We start from the raw sequence: 16,845 nt of genomic DNA, 5'->3' as shown, positions 1-16,845 counted from the left end.
GGTGGCAAACATGTTGAAACAAAGGGCTTAGCAAAAGGGAATGAACATTTCACAAATTGACTGAATGGTTTTCAACATAGGATACATGTGCAGCAAATGCATTAATTTTTTCTAACAATCATTTTTTTATTTGTTTGTTAAATTTATTTTCTGCCATCTTGCTGTAGGGCTACTCTAGATAGCTTACGATAATAAAAAAAAGGGGGGGGGGAATGAAAGCAGTGTAAATAGAAATAAAATAATAGAACAATAGAATAAACAATGAAAAAGAACACAATGACAATACATCACTATAACCAGAAAGATGAATGGGTGGAGAGCAGAGCACAAGGCGGGATGGGGAGCAGGGAGATGGAGTCTGCTATCAATCTTGCTGCTACCTCCAGCATGGAAGCCCACCATTTGGTTCCTAAGCCAACTGGCAGAGCTAGGTCTTTAGGCTCTTATATTTATACTTATATTTATATAGATGTAATGTAATAGAATGTAATATAATATATTTATACTGTTAACATAGCATCCCATGGTTGTGACTTCATTTGCTCTTGCTCTTAGCCCTTACTTTGAGGGCAACAATGAACTGGTTATCAATCTCCACTACTGGTGGTGTGTTAATTAAATCACAAGCTTCTTATATAACACGCATAAGACCTACGCATTTATGTTTTGCTCTTTAAAACTTTGTCCTCAACACTGTAAGAGCGTGGCATTCACTGCATTAATTTCTGCACAAATGTGAACGTATACCTAGAAAGGGCTTCTATAATTTTTACAAAAATCTATCCCCCTTTTTTCTTATTTTTAAATGATGTATCTCATCTCCTAGAGCAGCGATGGCGAACCTTTTTTGGCTCGCGTGCCACAAGTGGGGGAGCGCAAGGGGGTCGTGTGCGGGCATGCTGCACCCATAATGCAACACGCGACCCCCCCCCCCAGTGCACATGCGCGCACAACGCGTGATCCCGCCCCATTTTTACATGCTTTTTTTGCCCTCCCCAGACTCCAGAAGCTTTATAGGAGCCTGGGGAGGGCGAAAAGAGCCTCCCCCATCCCCCGGAGGCCGTCCGGAGGCTTCAGGCACCATCTGGAGGCTTCCCTGAAGCCTTCGGAGGGTGGTTTTAAGCGCTCCGAAGGCTTCAGGGACTGTCCGGATGGTCCCTGAAGCCTCCGGATGGCCTCCGGGGGGAGGGGGGAGGCTCTTTTTGCCCTCCCATCCGGAGGGACCGTCGGGAGGCTTCCCAGATAGGACCTAGAGTAATATCCTATCTGTTCCTGTTCTTTATTCTCTTTATTCCTTTGTTTTTATAATTTTATTGCATTTTTCTATGCTGCTTGGTTAGGATGTACTCCACCCAGAGTCAATTTGGAATTGCGTGGTGCCTCAATTAAATAAATTTAATATGTTAAGTATTCTCCTATTAAAATCAAGACAAACAAATACATTTAGCATGCATGACAGAATAGAGTACCTCGCTTGCAGCTCCAGAATTTAGCTGTATTTGAAATAAGCTAGCCAGGCCTTTCTTAACGTTCTTGATAATAGAAGGTTCATCTTCATAGCAGTAGAAATTTTTAACCTAGAAAGTGTGGTGAAGGGAGAGAGAGAGAATTTGTAATAAGAAAAAAAATTAATTTTAAAACTATCCTCCAAAATTCCAGTCATTATTTATCATTAATTTATTTCGATTATTAATATGAGAAGATGAATCAGTATTCTATTCTACACAGATATGTCCTAAAGCAGGTCCATGAAATGAAAGGCAGAAGTATAGTAACAGAAAACTCTGTCAAATCTGCAGGACAAAACACAATCTATTATCACTTATTTACAAGTATGGGATGATCTTATTATGCAACACTTTATTTCAATAATAGAAAAATCAAAACACTTTAAATTCATGCAAAATCAGCAGTGTTGTGCAAACTTAAGTCCGATGTCAAAATATTTGACCCAGAATCAGATGCTATAAATCTTCCTCCAGCTGCCTGAATAAATAGTATTACCATCTAATGGTTACTTAAAATGCTAAGTGCAGGAAACAACAACCAAATGACTTAGAATGCTTAGTACAAAAAGTGATGGATGGATTTTATTTTCTTGGGGGGAGTATCCAACTTTGGTAAAGATTCTGCTTTTCCAGTGGTATCCAACTCTAGGGGGAGGTGCTCATCTCCATTTCTTAGCCAAGGGAGCCAGTGTTATCCGAAGATGCTTCTTCCATGGGCATGTGGCCAACAAGACTGTACACTGATGCAAACAGAATGTCGTTATCTTCCCACCAAAGGGGTACCTATTTATCTACTTGCATTTGCATGCTTTCAAACTGCTAGGTTGGCAGGAGCTTGAACAAGTAACAGGAGCTCACCCCATCATGCGGCATTTGGGTCTCGAACCCAGGATGTCAGCTTTCCAGCTGACAAGCTCAGGGTCTTTAATCACAATCCAGCTCTGATGTAAAACACTAACTTTAAATGCAGAAGGTTTTATCCAGCTTTTCACAATCTGGCAACCTCCAGATTATTGTAAATTAATTTTCAGAATTCCTCATATCTTCATATCCTAAAGTGAGTTCTGGACTTTTTCAATTTTAAAAAAGATCAGAAGGCAAAACCCTAGCTACTCAAAGTTCTGGAGAACCACTACCAGACTAGATCACTGTTGGCTAAAAGTTACATTATATATCCTATTTTTAAAAAATACAAGATCCCTTGTTGATATTGGGCAACAGCACACTAAAATATTGGGAGATGGAGAGGTGTCTATGGAGATTCTCAATCATCCAGATCATGGTTATTCCAAAAGTAATTTTTCCAAAAGGCAACTGACACTTTCATGCTTTTTCCCTTGAAAACATTTTGCTTCTCACCCAAGAATTGAAGAAGCTCTTTGGAAAAGCACCTTTGGAAGAGACAGAGAAGATATTAAATTTTGAGCCACATCAGAAATCTTCTAGATGGTGTGAATGCTTTCAGGGGGTGCATGATGTGGTTTTTCTGGGAACTCATAATCTAAACAATCTATAGATTTTTTTTCATGTTCCTCAAAGCATAGAATAACTATTTTTAAGCCTTCATCCTGCAGTGCATAGACAATGGCTAAAATGATGATGATGATGATGATGATGATGATGATGATGATGATGATGATGATGATGATGATCTCATGATGTTTTCTTTATCATCCTCAGCCCATAACTGTCTTAAAATAGTATTTACTATTTCTCTTAACGTTTACTCTATGGAGATTCTCAGTTATCCATGTCACAGTTGTCCCAAAGGTGGATTTTCAAGAGTCACCTGGACTTTCTGGTTTTTCTTTGAAGACATTTCACTTCTCATCCAAGAAGCTTCTTCAGCTCTTAACACAATTTCTCTTAATACAATTTTTGCCAAGATGCTTCCTCAATAATGCTGGTGATGTTGGTGTCATGGACTGGAACCAATCCTAATACCACCATCTATTCTCAGAAACCAAGAAAAAGTGTCCCAAAATGATGGCCTCCCCTAATTAAGTGAAAATAAATGAGTCTCTCTCTCTCTGGGGTGGAAGGTAAAGGTAAAGGTTTCCCTTGCACATATGTGCTAGTCGTTCCCAACTCTAGGGGGCGGTGCTCATCTCCGTTTCAAAGCCAAAGAGCCAACGCTGTCCAAAGACATCTCCGTGGTCATGTGGCCGGCATGACTACACGCCAAAGGCACACGGAACGCTGTTACCTTCTCACCAAAGGTGATCCCTATTTTTCTACTTGCATTTTGTACATGCTTTAGAACTGCTAGGTTGGCAGAAGTTGGGACAAATAACAGGAGCTCACTCCGTTATGCGGTGCTAGAGATTCAAACCACCAAACTGCTGAACTTTCTGATCAACAAGCTCCAGCGTCTTAGCCATTGAGCCACCATGTCCCTACAGGATGGCAGGTTGACATTACTAATGTTAGTTCTATTTGACAACAGTCAGGTACACTGATTAGTCATCAAGATATGGCTTGAAATTGACTTAATATGCCCACCTTTCATAGTAACCCCTTTTTTGCTGCCCCAGCAGAAATTTTGAGATAACATATATCTTGGCCCTTAATCTAAGCTATGCAATCAGTCAAAAATGAACCATAGTGAAATTAATAACACAGGGACGTGTCAGATACAGAGTGATCTTTGCACTGGCTGCTGCCTCTGAATTTAACCCACAAGACTTTGTCCTTTCAGCTAGCACTCGAGCAGTTATAACTTGCTGAGCTCCTGCCCATTCTGCACTTTATAAGGGCTACAATAAATACATTATCTCTTAATGGCACTCCATTGATACATTTTGGCATCCCTTTGAGAGCAGCATTCTATTTCCATGAGGGGACACATGTTTTCAAGCCACGTAGGTGAATCTTATTTGAAGTCCTTCTCATTCACCCTCGAAATTCCATTTTTCCATCTTCAGATCATAAAGCTTTCACCAGTGGGATCATAGCACGGGATCTGATGTAGAGTGGGCTCACCAGCCTTTGATCCTGTGCTCTTTGTTAAATATGAAAAAAGGCCCAGGAGGTTTAGTGTAGCCCACACAATTCAAATTGCTTTTCTATGATGCATTCTGACTCTCCCTGGCATTAGACTGGAAAGGAGAATCCAAGACATGAATGGATGTGTGGGGATGGATTACCCACAAGCTAGTTCGACTCATGAAACTCCTTTCATGTCATCTAATGCAGCTTCTCCATCCAAAAACACTGTCCACCCTGACATTTTATTTTGATCGCTCTGGCAGAGAGTGAAGGCAAAAAGCCAATCTGTCCACTCCACAGCTAACACAATATGCTCAAAGCAGTCATGATGATGTAGGTTTTTATTTTAAATGCTGGGATTTAGTACATTGACCATGTAGATTCTATCACAGCTGGGCCGAGATCTGGATTTCAAGTGATTCAACGAACATGTGGGTGTGCATATAATGCTTGTTGGGCTCACCTTAAAGCAGCTGCAGCTGACACACAATCCTGGAAAAGATACGTTGGTTGTATAGAGTTCCCCACAGTTGCTACATGTGTACCTTCAAGGGCAACCACTGGTGGGGGAGGGGCTCCAAAATGAGGGTGGCATTAATGCCCAACTGAGGCCCCACCCCTTTCTACATGTGTCGTGGCATGCAGAAAGAAAGACCTGAACTTTTGATTGTGCAAACTGTTGTGCTCTTTGCCCTCCCCCTGACACTCAATGCCATTGAAAGTTCTTAATCGCAGTGTATGCTTTGAATGTGGATCTTTGCCCAGCGATATTAGCTATCAGAGATTTACTAAATCGTCTCCTGCTATCATACATGATGACTGGGTTACATATCATTTAGCCTTTTACAAATATCATGACCCTAATTCATATACACACCAGTGGTTGCTAACCAGTTTACTACCGATTTGCTTATGCTCACGTGCACGCTTACGCTCACACAATGCTTTTGTGCATGTGCAGAAGCATCCAGGCGGGTAGTAAGAGCCTCCTGCCACTGTCACTGTTACTACCGATTCATCCGAACCAGGCCAAATCAGCAGGAACCCACCTCTGATACACACACACCCACACACACACACAGAGGGAGAGGAGAGGGAGAGAGAGGGAGAGGGAGGGAGGGAGAGAGAGAGAGAGAATGAGTAAAATCTTTAAAACGAACCTTTCTACTTATTCTCTTACCTTTCCACGAACCCAATGCAGAAATACAGGCCTTTTTAAAGCAGCAAGATGCTCTTCTTCATATAGTTTATTGGTGTCTTTCTGCTGAAAAATGTCTTTTCCTACAGGACGCTCATTCACATTTTCAAGTGATACATCTGTAATCTGGAAAGGCAAAAAAACCCAATAAAATAAAATAGGACAAAATCAACTAATTTGCAGTGGGAGTGTATTTCCTCAGACTTAACTTCCCTTTTCTTCAAAATGTATTTTGTATTTTATCTGTATACTGATTGTATACTTCAAAGTGGCTTTTCAAAACCAATGTGTAACCTGCGATTTCTATTGTCATTATTGCAAACCAATCAGTCTTATACAGATTGGCCAAAGACATTAATGATTTCACACAGCACACTAACTCATAATGTGATTTATTTGTTTTTGATTTACTATAATGTGATTTTACAAATCTGGCCTTTGTTCTGTTAAATGAGAGTTTACATAAGCACCCTGAAATGATTAAACCCGATACAGTATAATTGACAGGTCTTCCCCAATGAGCCTTAAATATTGGAAAATTCTAAGTAGAATCTCTATATTTCTCATTTGGCTTCAATTCACTAAGTTGCTAACTTAGAGCCTGATAGCTCCTTATGTTGAAACCTGTATCCCAGCATGTACCATGGAACATCGTGAACTATACTTCTAAGTAAACAGTGCAATATTAAATTCCTTCAATTTCAAAACGCATCCTATATTTTCTATAAGTAGAATGTAACCACATTTTACATCTTGACTTACATTAACTAAACTTGCATTACCCAAATTATCAGGAAGTGCTTTTATAACATCATGTTACAATAATTGCCTACCGCAATTTTGATCAACTGGTCATCGTCATTATTGGGATTTCTCCAAACTAAGTTGACATCCACTCCAGAGGAAATTCGATAGCCCACACTTTCGTGGGGTAAACCTCTCACTCTGTCAAGAAGAACTTGGGTGGAATAGGCAAATTTGTATAATTTGTCATTGTTTATTCGAGGACCAGTATTGTGGCCTATATGAAGAAAAGAAAATTGTGGAAAGTGTTGCATCAGTGATAAGCTAAAGTACAAAGAGGCCTCCATATTAGATTCCTATCTCCAAAGCATGGCTTAAATATGAGAGATTTAAGACAACTCTTAAACTTACCTCTGATCAAATTCACCACCAAGGTTCCTCATATTGAACCTTAAGAGTCTTTCTAGATGCTTTTTAACAAACTTTCGTGAATCATATTTGCATTAAAACTCTACTTAAAACTAGTCACTTTTATTGAAAGAGTAACGGAGTAGCATACCCAAACCATCATTCCAGGATTAAAAATGGGAACAGTCTTATATAGGAAAGCCCTACACAAATATAGAAAAATATATAAATAAAAATAAATGTTATATATACATATACATATATATATATATACACAAACATACATACATACATACATACATACATACATACATACATACGTATATATATAAAGGAGGGAGGGAGGGAGGGGGGAAGAAGGAAGGAAGGAAGGAAGGAAGGAAGGAAGGAAGGAAGGAAGGAAGGAAGGAAGATTTCTGACAACCGCTGTCACCTTCCTACAAGGAAACTCAATGGGGAAGCTGAGAAGTGGCTCCTGCTCCCATTGGTTGTGGTCATTCTCTTTGTCTGTTTAGGAAAGGAAATATCTTTGCAATAATGACCCATGGGTCATGGATTGTCTAGCAGCTTTGGGCCTAGTTTTATCCATTGCTAAAAGAATCTTTCCTACTGGTAGCATTCTAAAATAACCTGCTACACTGTAAATAACATTTCAATACTATTATTTCAACAAAACTTTCAACAAATGACTGGCAGTGGCAGGGTTTATAAGGAAAATAATATGCCCCTGTATCATATCCATCCATTTCAAGGCCATCTCTACTATTAGACGTAGTAAGGCTGTTGGCTGAGGTTGTAGCTATTGGGTTGAATGGTATAGCAGCAAAGTACAGAACTGCACTCCCACACTGGGTGTATCATTCAATTTGACCTTCATCTTTTCATTCATTTACTAGAAACATTGCATTAAGATGCCTCCTCATAATTGCTTCCCAGCTATGTATGTCATTTGTTAGAAATATATGTATATATCTAAATGTGCTTATTTTCCTCTCTGCTTCCAATGCTTTTTATTTTCTTATTCATGTATTAAATAATATGATAGTACTCTAAATTTGAAACTACCTTGGATATTTGGGCAGAGGCCAAAATATAGACCATAGAAATAGACCACAGAAAGATCACAGAAAGAATAAATAAAACACAGACTGGGGGCGGGAGGGGATCTTAATACATCTTTGGGAACAACACAGCTTGGGTTAGAAAAATTCTAATATCTTTAGCCTGTTAATGTATTTTTAAATTTGATTTATCTTTTTTAGAATTTTGTGTTTGCTGTATCTGAGCTACTGGTTTAGAGTAGCTTACAATAATTTGATATATTTTACTTGATTATAAAACTCTGACAAATATTCATTTTAATGCTAATTCACAATTAAAACCACCGGTTTAATTAATATGTATCTATTTTCATCTGCACAACTTTACATTAATCTACATTAATATTATTCTCCTTCTGTTACATTTGCAGAGTTTATTCATGTAAATGTAGATTTCCCTAAATAGTACTAGATATACATTTTAATGCAGTGTGTTGAGATTCTCACGTAAGGCAGAGAGTGCCTGTTATCTAAACATGTTGCAGAGAGAAATGAGTACATGCAACTTGAATAACTATTTTAGTGTCTGTCATTACAACTTTCTATAATTAACTCATGGTGCTGTATAATAGAGAAAGTTATGCTGCCCGAGCTGAGACAGCTGTCAGGGACTGTACCTTTTATTAGTACTCTTGGCATAGACAACACATGCGGTTTTAACCATTAGCTGGCTCTAAGTTTACACTTGCTGTGTCTTATAGCATTAGTTCACTATTTATACTAAAAAAAAAACAGCAAGCAGTTTGGAGAAAATATTAAGCTATAGCATTACAGATGTATTTTCTGCTGTAATTTCACTAAATCCCTCTGAAAAGTAGTAGTAGAAATATACTTTGAATATATAAATATTTTACATACATAAGCAATCAAAATATGATAATTAAAGTCTAAAGGTAAAGATTCCCCTCACACATACACTATGTGCTACTCGTTCCCGACTGTAGGGAGGGGTGCTTATCTCCGTTTCAAAGCTGAAGAGCCAGCGGTGTACAAAAACGTCTCCATGGTCACGTGGCCAGCATGACTAAATGCTGAAGGCACACAGAACGCTGTTACCTTCCCACCAAAATGGTTCCTATTTTTCTACTTGCATTTTGTACATGCTTTCGAACTACTAGGTTGGCAGAAGCTGGGACAAGTAACAGGAGCTCATTCCATTATGTGGCACTAGGGATCTGAACCACCGAACTGCCAACCTTTCTGATCAACAAGCTCGGCATCTTAGCCACTGAGCCACCACATCCCTAATAGACATAGTAGACAATAAACAAAGATATTAGACGTAAGAAATAGGGTAGATATTTCAGGTAGTAATTTAAAAATATTTAAAAATGGAGCTCACCCCTTTACGTGGCACTAGGGATTCGAAATGTTGAACTGCCAACCTTCTGATTGATAAGCTCAGTGTCTTAGCCACTGAGCCACCACGTCCCCTAATTAAAGTCTATTTATTACAAAAGGATCTTTGTTGTTTCAGTTGTGATTCTAGGCAGTTGCAACAAAATATCAATACTATCAAAATAAATTTAACACAACGCCAATATTGTCACAGAAAGCACTCCATCTTATAACTCCAAGTGGTCATGATAAATTTGTTTCACTTTTGCCCAATTATCCGATCATTCTAATGCACAGACATATTCTTTTATAATAAATTACTAAGATGGAGGGAAGGCAACATTAGGTATCTATATATTCAGGCTAATTTAATGTTCTACATTTATCGTTATCAGATCACAGAGTCTTTAAAAAAATCTTCCATGAAGGCATACTTTAAGTCCTGCTCTAGTCCAAAGGTCACAATTGTACAACTGATGTTATAATTGCAGAGATAATATAAATATAATTAAGGGAATACCATTCAAGGCAGATTAATAGAAAAAAAATGGAGACTTCTTCATGCTTCCATATAATTGCATATTGCTGAATTAAACATTATACCTATGGCATTTTTGAAAATGCTTAACACTGCTCTTTAAAAAGAAAAGCGGCTGTTTAGAACCCCAATCTGTTACTGTAATCCAGATTTGGATCAGAGCCCACATCAGTTTGCCACTCAAAATCCACTTTCCCACCTGCTATTTGCCCTTTAGCTTTTCTGCACTTCCCCTTGGCTAATGTACAAATTACCCTAAATAGCAAGGATAGGATATTAGTAATTTCTGTGACACACATGCACACACACAGGGCAGTATGGACACGTACAGAAAAGTATGTCAGAAATACATGTGTGTGTATATCTCACATATTTTTTCGGTCCACTTTTGGTCAAAAACTAAAGTAAGTAGATGTAATAAAATATTAAAAATAAGAAATTGTGTAGGGTCTCATGTTTAGGTGAGGGGTTGGACTAGATGACCTACAAGGTCCCTTCCAACTCCATTAGGCTGTTATTTCAATGGAACAGAAAGCACTTTATTTTACTTAAAAGCAGAGGGGGGGAAAGCATTGAAAACCACATATCACAACTAGTTCTACACAGTGAACACAGTATTTTCTCCAAAGTTGTCCATCCTAGATCTATAGCACAATAATAGAATTTCATCACTATGAGGTACTCTGTGACTAGATGATCTGATCTCCAGACACTGGCTTCTATTTTAGCATCACTGCTTATCCTGTATTTGTTTAAGTTTAAATTGGGCTGCCTCCAACTGAAGAAAAACACACGGACATAGAGGTACATCTCGAAAAAGCAAAAGGCCACCCTACACTTCTCATCTGGGGCAGGAAATTAAGGAAGACATTGCTTCAAATATGATAGCTTATGTTTTTCCTCCCTCTGTAAGCAACGAATGGCTCCAACAGAAACTAAAAAATATATATGTGAGAGTATTTTCAGTGTATTATTCATAATTCTTTATTTTTTACTAGCATAAATGAAATGTGACACATTTTCAAATCTGCCTTCAATAGGAATTTAATATATTAGTACAGGCTGAACAGAATTCATTTCCAGGGGCATATGGCAGTTATGGGGGCACGAATGAATCCCCAACCTTTTTAATGTGCAAAAAAAAGCTCAGCGTTTCAGCCATGGACACATTTTTTTTACTTGTCACACTTCTTCCCCCCCACCCCAAGAGCCACCATCCATTCCTCACCGAAATTATATAAATTGCATCTCCCTCTTAATTTTTTAAATTATTCAGATGATTTCTAACTATGGTACCCACTGAAATGCGTTCGCCCAGAAATATGTAGGGTAGAATTAAAAAAAACAACCCATGTTTCAATGAAACGACATTAAAATGCAACCACGTCAAAAAAAATTAACTGTATGTTAAAATAAACATTACAGAAGACATATAAGAGAGAAGCAACTACATTTAAAAACAGAGACAACTAGGCACACCGTTGAAGCAAGGTCCAAGATAAATTGGCTTTAGGATTTTTTTAAAAAAATGATTAGGGTGTTTTTAAAGAGGACATCCACAGCGAGGAGTCCCTCACGTTGCTGTCACTCAGCAGGGACACTCAGAAAAGGTCAATGGAAGATTATGCCAGCATTTGGGTAGGCGCATGTATCCAGAAGCAATTCTTCCGTAAATCCTCACACTATGAAAGGTTTTGAAAGGACTGAACTTTAAGACTTAAGCAGAAAGCTCAGTTGTCACTCAGTTGAGTGAAAAGGATGGACACCCCACACAGCAGGGTTTGCTGATCATATCTTGAAGCAAATAAGCTTAAGCATATTGTAATTTAAAGGTGGGGCACTCAACTTCCCAAATATATTGCCCATTGTTTCCATTTGTCTCCTGAAATCATACTATATGCCAGCATCTTCAATTGGACCTAAAGGTTGCTTAAAAGACAATGACGATCAAAGTACTCTCTCAAGTTTTCTTGCATCAGGTTCCAAAGTCCATTCAAAAATGATCTAAAAAATGAATTTCACCTGAGAGTACCCACACTTGGTTAGCAGCCAAGTTACCTCATCTTCTTGCTCAGAACATAGTTCAATATCCCTTCCTTATCACCTCTTTTAATGAACTGGAACGAAATCTTTGTCAATGAGGACTATACCATCCACAAGACTCCACCTATTATTTCTTGCTGGGTGTAGTAAGAAAGGAGCCATTGTGATTAATGACATACCATCTTATTCACATCCACCTTTAGTCCTAAAATTTAATCAGTTACATGACAATGTGATTAAATAAAATATAAAAATAAAAAATATAGAGTGCTCTGGATTTTTAAAATTGACTAATCTACTTTCATTACGATACCCAGTAATTATGAAAAGCCTTGTCCTTAAAACCTCTTGCAAATGTAGCCTGATGTGGTGCTAGATATTCCACTATATTTTTGTTAAGCAACTTTGGGGAAAAAACATGGAAAAACTCTGCCAAATGAAACTGTGAGTATGTAGTTCCTTGCTACAATCTCTGCACAGAGCAAGCTAGATAATTTGATAATATGTTGAGACTCTAGAAAGAGTGCAGAGAAGAGCAACAAAGATGATTAGGAGACTGGAGGCTAAAACATATGAAGAATGGTTGCAGGAATGTCTAGTTTAATGAAAAGAAAGATTAGGGGAAACATGATAGCAGTGTTCCAATATCTCAGGGATTACCACAAAGAAGAGAGAGTCAAGCTATTCTCCAAAGCACCTGAGGGTAGGACAAGAAGCAATGGGTAGAAATCAAGGAGAGAAGCAACTTAGAACTGAGGAGAAATTTCCTGACAGTTAGAATAATTAATCAGTGGAACAGAAATTGCCTCCAGAAGTTGTGAATGCTCCAACACTAGAGGTTTTTAAGAAGATGTTGGATAATCATTTGTTTGAAGTGGTGTAGGGTTTTCTGCCTAAGCAGGGGTTTGGACTAGAAGACCTCCAAGGTCCCTTCCAACTCTGTTATTCGGTCATTCTATCATTCTTGCTTGTGGTTTCTTCTGTATTTGCTTCTCAATGGAATATAACCATCACCTCTTGTCACACAGATTGTAATAAAGTAGTTGGAATGAAACATTGAATCATTTCTTCTACTCTACTATTTAAATTATCAGCTAAGTTCATTTTCATTTTGATGACTGAACAGAGGCAGTCCTGTAAATTGGCTCTCCATACTAGCATATGTTTTTAAATCTCTTGTTGTAGTTATAGTTAATGCTTGCTAAATATCCTACTTCCAAAGTCAAAGGAACTTAGTTCTGTTTATAAAGACATACATCTTGAAACCTAGAAATTCTATCTTGATCCTTTGCATTATGCAGCTGTTTATCTTATACTCCTGTAGACTGATAGGCTTAACTACCCCTTCCTTCCAAATATAGCTAGCTACCTCCCTTTCTTTCTCATTGATAGACCCAGTATCTAAACAGTTTATGGTTTACCATTAACATTTTACAGGCAGATTATGTGTCATTGTTTTAACAGGACATTCCAAGATACTTAAGAACATGGAGAGTTAAAGAAGATGGTGCACTGCACTGTATGTTAAACAACGTTGCTGTAAATAGTTGTCATACATTAGATCAAACAGATCTCTATTGAAAAGCTGCGTTGGTATTATATTCTAATTCTGAATTACTTCAGACCAATATGAAAAAATATAAAAAGACAGATTGAAAAAAATTGCTGGATAGCAGGTAAAGTCTTTGATGAGATATATTATATTTACATTATTGTTTAAATATGTGCATGTGCAAATGTATATATAGTTAATTCACACAAAACCTATATTAGTGGGAATAAAGTTCTCTTCTTTATTCAGATAATGACACCCTCAACCAATTTTTGCAAAACCAACAAATATTCCGTGCCCTGAAAAGCAAATACATGTCAACTATTGGGAATGACTACATAAGATGTTAATAGCTGGCAGTGAAAACTGTTCAGAAATAATTCCCATTGGTTTAAAAATCTGGCCCTGATTAGAAAAACTATTTTCTTAAACCTTTTAAAGTAGATTCCTGTGAATAGTTTCAGTGTTAAAGCAGAAATCCAGATTCCAAAAGAATAAAGACCTAACTTGCTCCAAACTATTGATGTCTCACAAAGCAATCCGTTTAATGTAATCTGCCCCACCTCAACCCCCACCTCCCAATTAATTCAAAATGATCTAGGTAGAAGAGATTCACATAAGTAAAATCTACAATGTACCTTCACTTCTCTCATTAAAAGATAGATACACATCTATTAATGCAAGTCAAAAGATTAAAGCAACTTACCTTTGACTGATGCTGAATATGTGGAAATGATGCATGGGAAAAGCACCGTAAGAAGAACCATGGCTGGCTTACATAGGGTACAAATTATCATATTGGAACTAGTGTAAGGAAATTGTGAAGTTAACTGCTTTGATTGAAATGAAATCTACAAAGAAGTCTTCTATCTGCCACAATGGTGTTTATCTAGATGTAGTAAGAGTCAGATTCCAAATTCCACACTTGGGTACTAAGTTCATTAAAGGGCTTTCTAGTTAATTATTGAAAACTAAGGTAATTTGCGTTTAAATATTTTATTCTTTTCTTCAGCTTTCATTACAACATGCTAAAAGATGTACAAATGTTAGCCAGTGTATTATATGTACATTGGCTCAACTTCCTTTATACTTCGTAAATGCAATGGGAATTATTGCAAAAGACGTATGATTGATAAACCTCATGAAAAAATACTCTTTTAAATCTTCGCACTGTGTGGCATTATGTCTTTAAGAATTTTAAAACATACTTTGTCCTTCCTATGTCTTTGCCCTAGATGCTTTTATCATGCCACTGTCTTATTCCTAATTTATAACAAAAAACAGACACTTTGAAACCCCTTCACGATTACTGCCTTGTTGTGGCGAAGGTGTTTTGAAAAACTATTTTCACTTGTTTGCAGCATTCCTGGAACGAAATTATAGCCAGAGTACACTCTCTGTTTAATCCTAACAACTGCACAAAGTTGCTATGAGTTAGGAAGCATAAACATTTTATCATTATGGTTGGTCACTTCATCAGCCAGATGTTTAGACTGGATTTGGCATTTTTATCCACCTGTTAAGTCTCTCCCAAGGACCTGGGATAGGCAGACATTGTTGTTTGGTGGTATTAAATGTATTGCAGCAAGATGTAATGCTGCTCCAAGTAAACTGCATTATTATTTGTTCACAAGAATGTGAAGTCACAGCTGCCAGATTTTTAACTGGTGTTGGTACTGTGTTCTTCCCAAGAATTTAGGATTATAGGTAGTCCTTGATTTAAAATCACAATTAAACCCTACATTTTTATTGCTAAGCAAGATAGTTAAGCGAGTTTTGCCCCATTTTGCAACCTTTCTTGCCACAATTAAGTGAGTCACTGCAGTTGTTAAGTTAGTACTGCAGATGTAAAGCGAATCTGGTCTCCCCAGTGACTTTGCTTGTCAGAAGGTTGCAAACAGTGATCACATGATCCCAGGGCACTGCAACCATCATAAATATGAACAAGTTGCCAATCATCCTAAGTTTAATCACACGATCATAGGGATGCTGCAATGGTCGTAAGTATGAAAACCACTCATCAGTCACTTTTGTAACTTCGTTGTTATTTTGATCACTAAACAAATGGTTGCAAGTCGAGGACTATCTGCATTATGGTTCATTGCACAGTCAGCCGGATGTGCAGACTGGATCTGACATTTTTATCCATCTATCGAGTCCTTCCCAAGGACCTGGAATAGGCACATGTTGATGTATTATGGTGTTAGAGATATTGTCACAGAATTCTTTCAAGTAAAGCTGTCTACTGAAATAGACAATCCTCTGGTTTGATCTAGCATTACTCAAGCTAAACCCCTTTCTAGTCCACAATCAGGCTTTCCACATTCATCAATAGCTAAAAGAAAATTCAAAATATGATATGGTGGGAAGGTACGATTGAGGGACTGGTTTTCCCCGTCCAATTGTTTCCAACAACTCATATCCAGAGGCACAACAAATGCCATTTTTAGATTTTCCAGGACACTTCTAAATTTAATTATGAGTTGGAAGATATTGTAGCTTCTATTAATTCAAAGGTAAATTATTCCAAGGAACATCAAAGTGCCTTTTGAGAACAGATTCCTATTTTCAGGATTGCTATTCATATAAATGGTACTGTTCTCTTTGACCTAAACAAGCATTTCCTTTCTATACATTTCATTTTAGTCTTGCTGGCCAGCGTTCCAGGGTTAAAGTCCTATCGCCGTCATAAATTTCCAGAGTCCAAGCCATAAAACTCCTTCCATTATCATGTAATGAAGATAATTACTGTTTCTTTGACCAAACTGATTTTTTTAAAAAGAAAAGAAAACCCAACAGTCTTATTCTGCTCTTCTCACAGGCCTCATTTGAATGCTTAGTGGGGGAAATGTCATTTATAAATTTGTTCTGTATATATTACCATCAATACAAACAGGTTGGCAATTAGCTTCCGGCCAAGCAAGAAAACCCTAGTGGCGAAAAGAAAATCGCTATGCATTACAGTAATAAGAGTGTGGGTAATATTTTTGTCAGGAACATATCATTATGGACATGCAAACAGGCATGGACCTTTTTAAACATACTCTCACACATTTCTCTCCTTTGCCCTTTTGCTTCTGTCCCAGTGACCCTATGCCAATCATTGCTGTCCATTGGCAGAAACCACCTTGTTTAATTTCCTGCTATAAATAGCATTAGCATTCTCATCAGTCACCCACTAAAAGTCAGAGCTCCAGAGAGCACATGTTTGTGACTGAAGCCTCTGCATGGCCAGAAGCCATTGATTAATCCAATTTAAGATGCATCCTTTTGATTGCAACGATCAGTAAGCTGTCATGACCATTTGTGGTAATCTGGTGATTGCAATGTATTTTTTTACAATTATATATCCAGCAGTCCCCAAAGATCCAATGATTAAAATGTGATGTGCCATACTGAGTTCTATAAGAAACCTATCCATAGTATTA

General features: G+C 37.7%; 1 protein-coding gene across 1 annotated transcript in view; it reads right to left on the bottom strand.

Annotated features, from left to right (window-relative positions):
• MTTP (microsomal triglyceride transfer protein) overlaps positions 1 to 14,306 on the bottom strand; it is a 37,002-nt gene extending 22,696 nt beyond the window's left edge. Inside the window, exons 1-4 of the mRNA XM_081960205.1 lie at positions 14,124 to 14,306; positions 6,528 to 6,715; positions 5,677 to 5,820; positions 1,470 to 1,577 (exon numbers count right to left, since the gene is read on the bottom strand). Coding sequence (XP_081816331.1) covers positions 1,470 to 1,577; positions 5,677 to 5,820; positions 6,528 to 6,715; positions 14,124 to 14,214 — 531 coding nt within the window. The 5' untranslated portion in view covers positions 14,215 to 14,306. The remainder of the gene's footprint in view (positions 1 to 1,469; positions 1,578 to 5,676; positions 5,821 to 6,527; positions 6,716 to 14,123) is intronic.
• Between the last annotated feature and the right edge of the window lie 2,539 nt (positions 14,307 to 16,845).

Source organism: Natrix helvetica (assembly GCF_964273705.1).
Source record: "Natrix helvetica genome assembly, chromosome: 7".
NCBI lineage: Eukaryota > Metazoa > Chordata > Lepidosauria > Squamata > Natricidae > Natrix > Natrix helvetica.
Note: the sequence above shows the minus strand (reverse complement) of the source record. Positions and strands in the feature narration are given on the sequence as shown.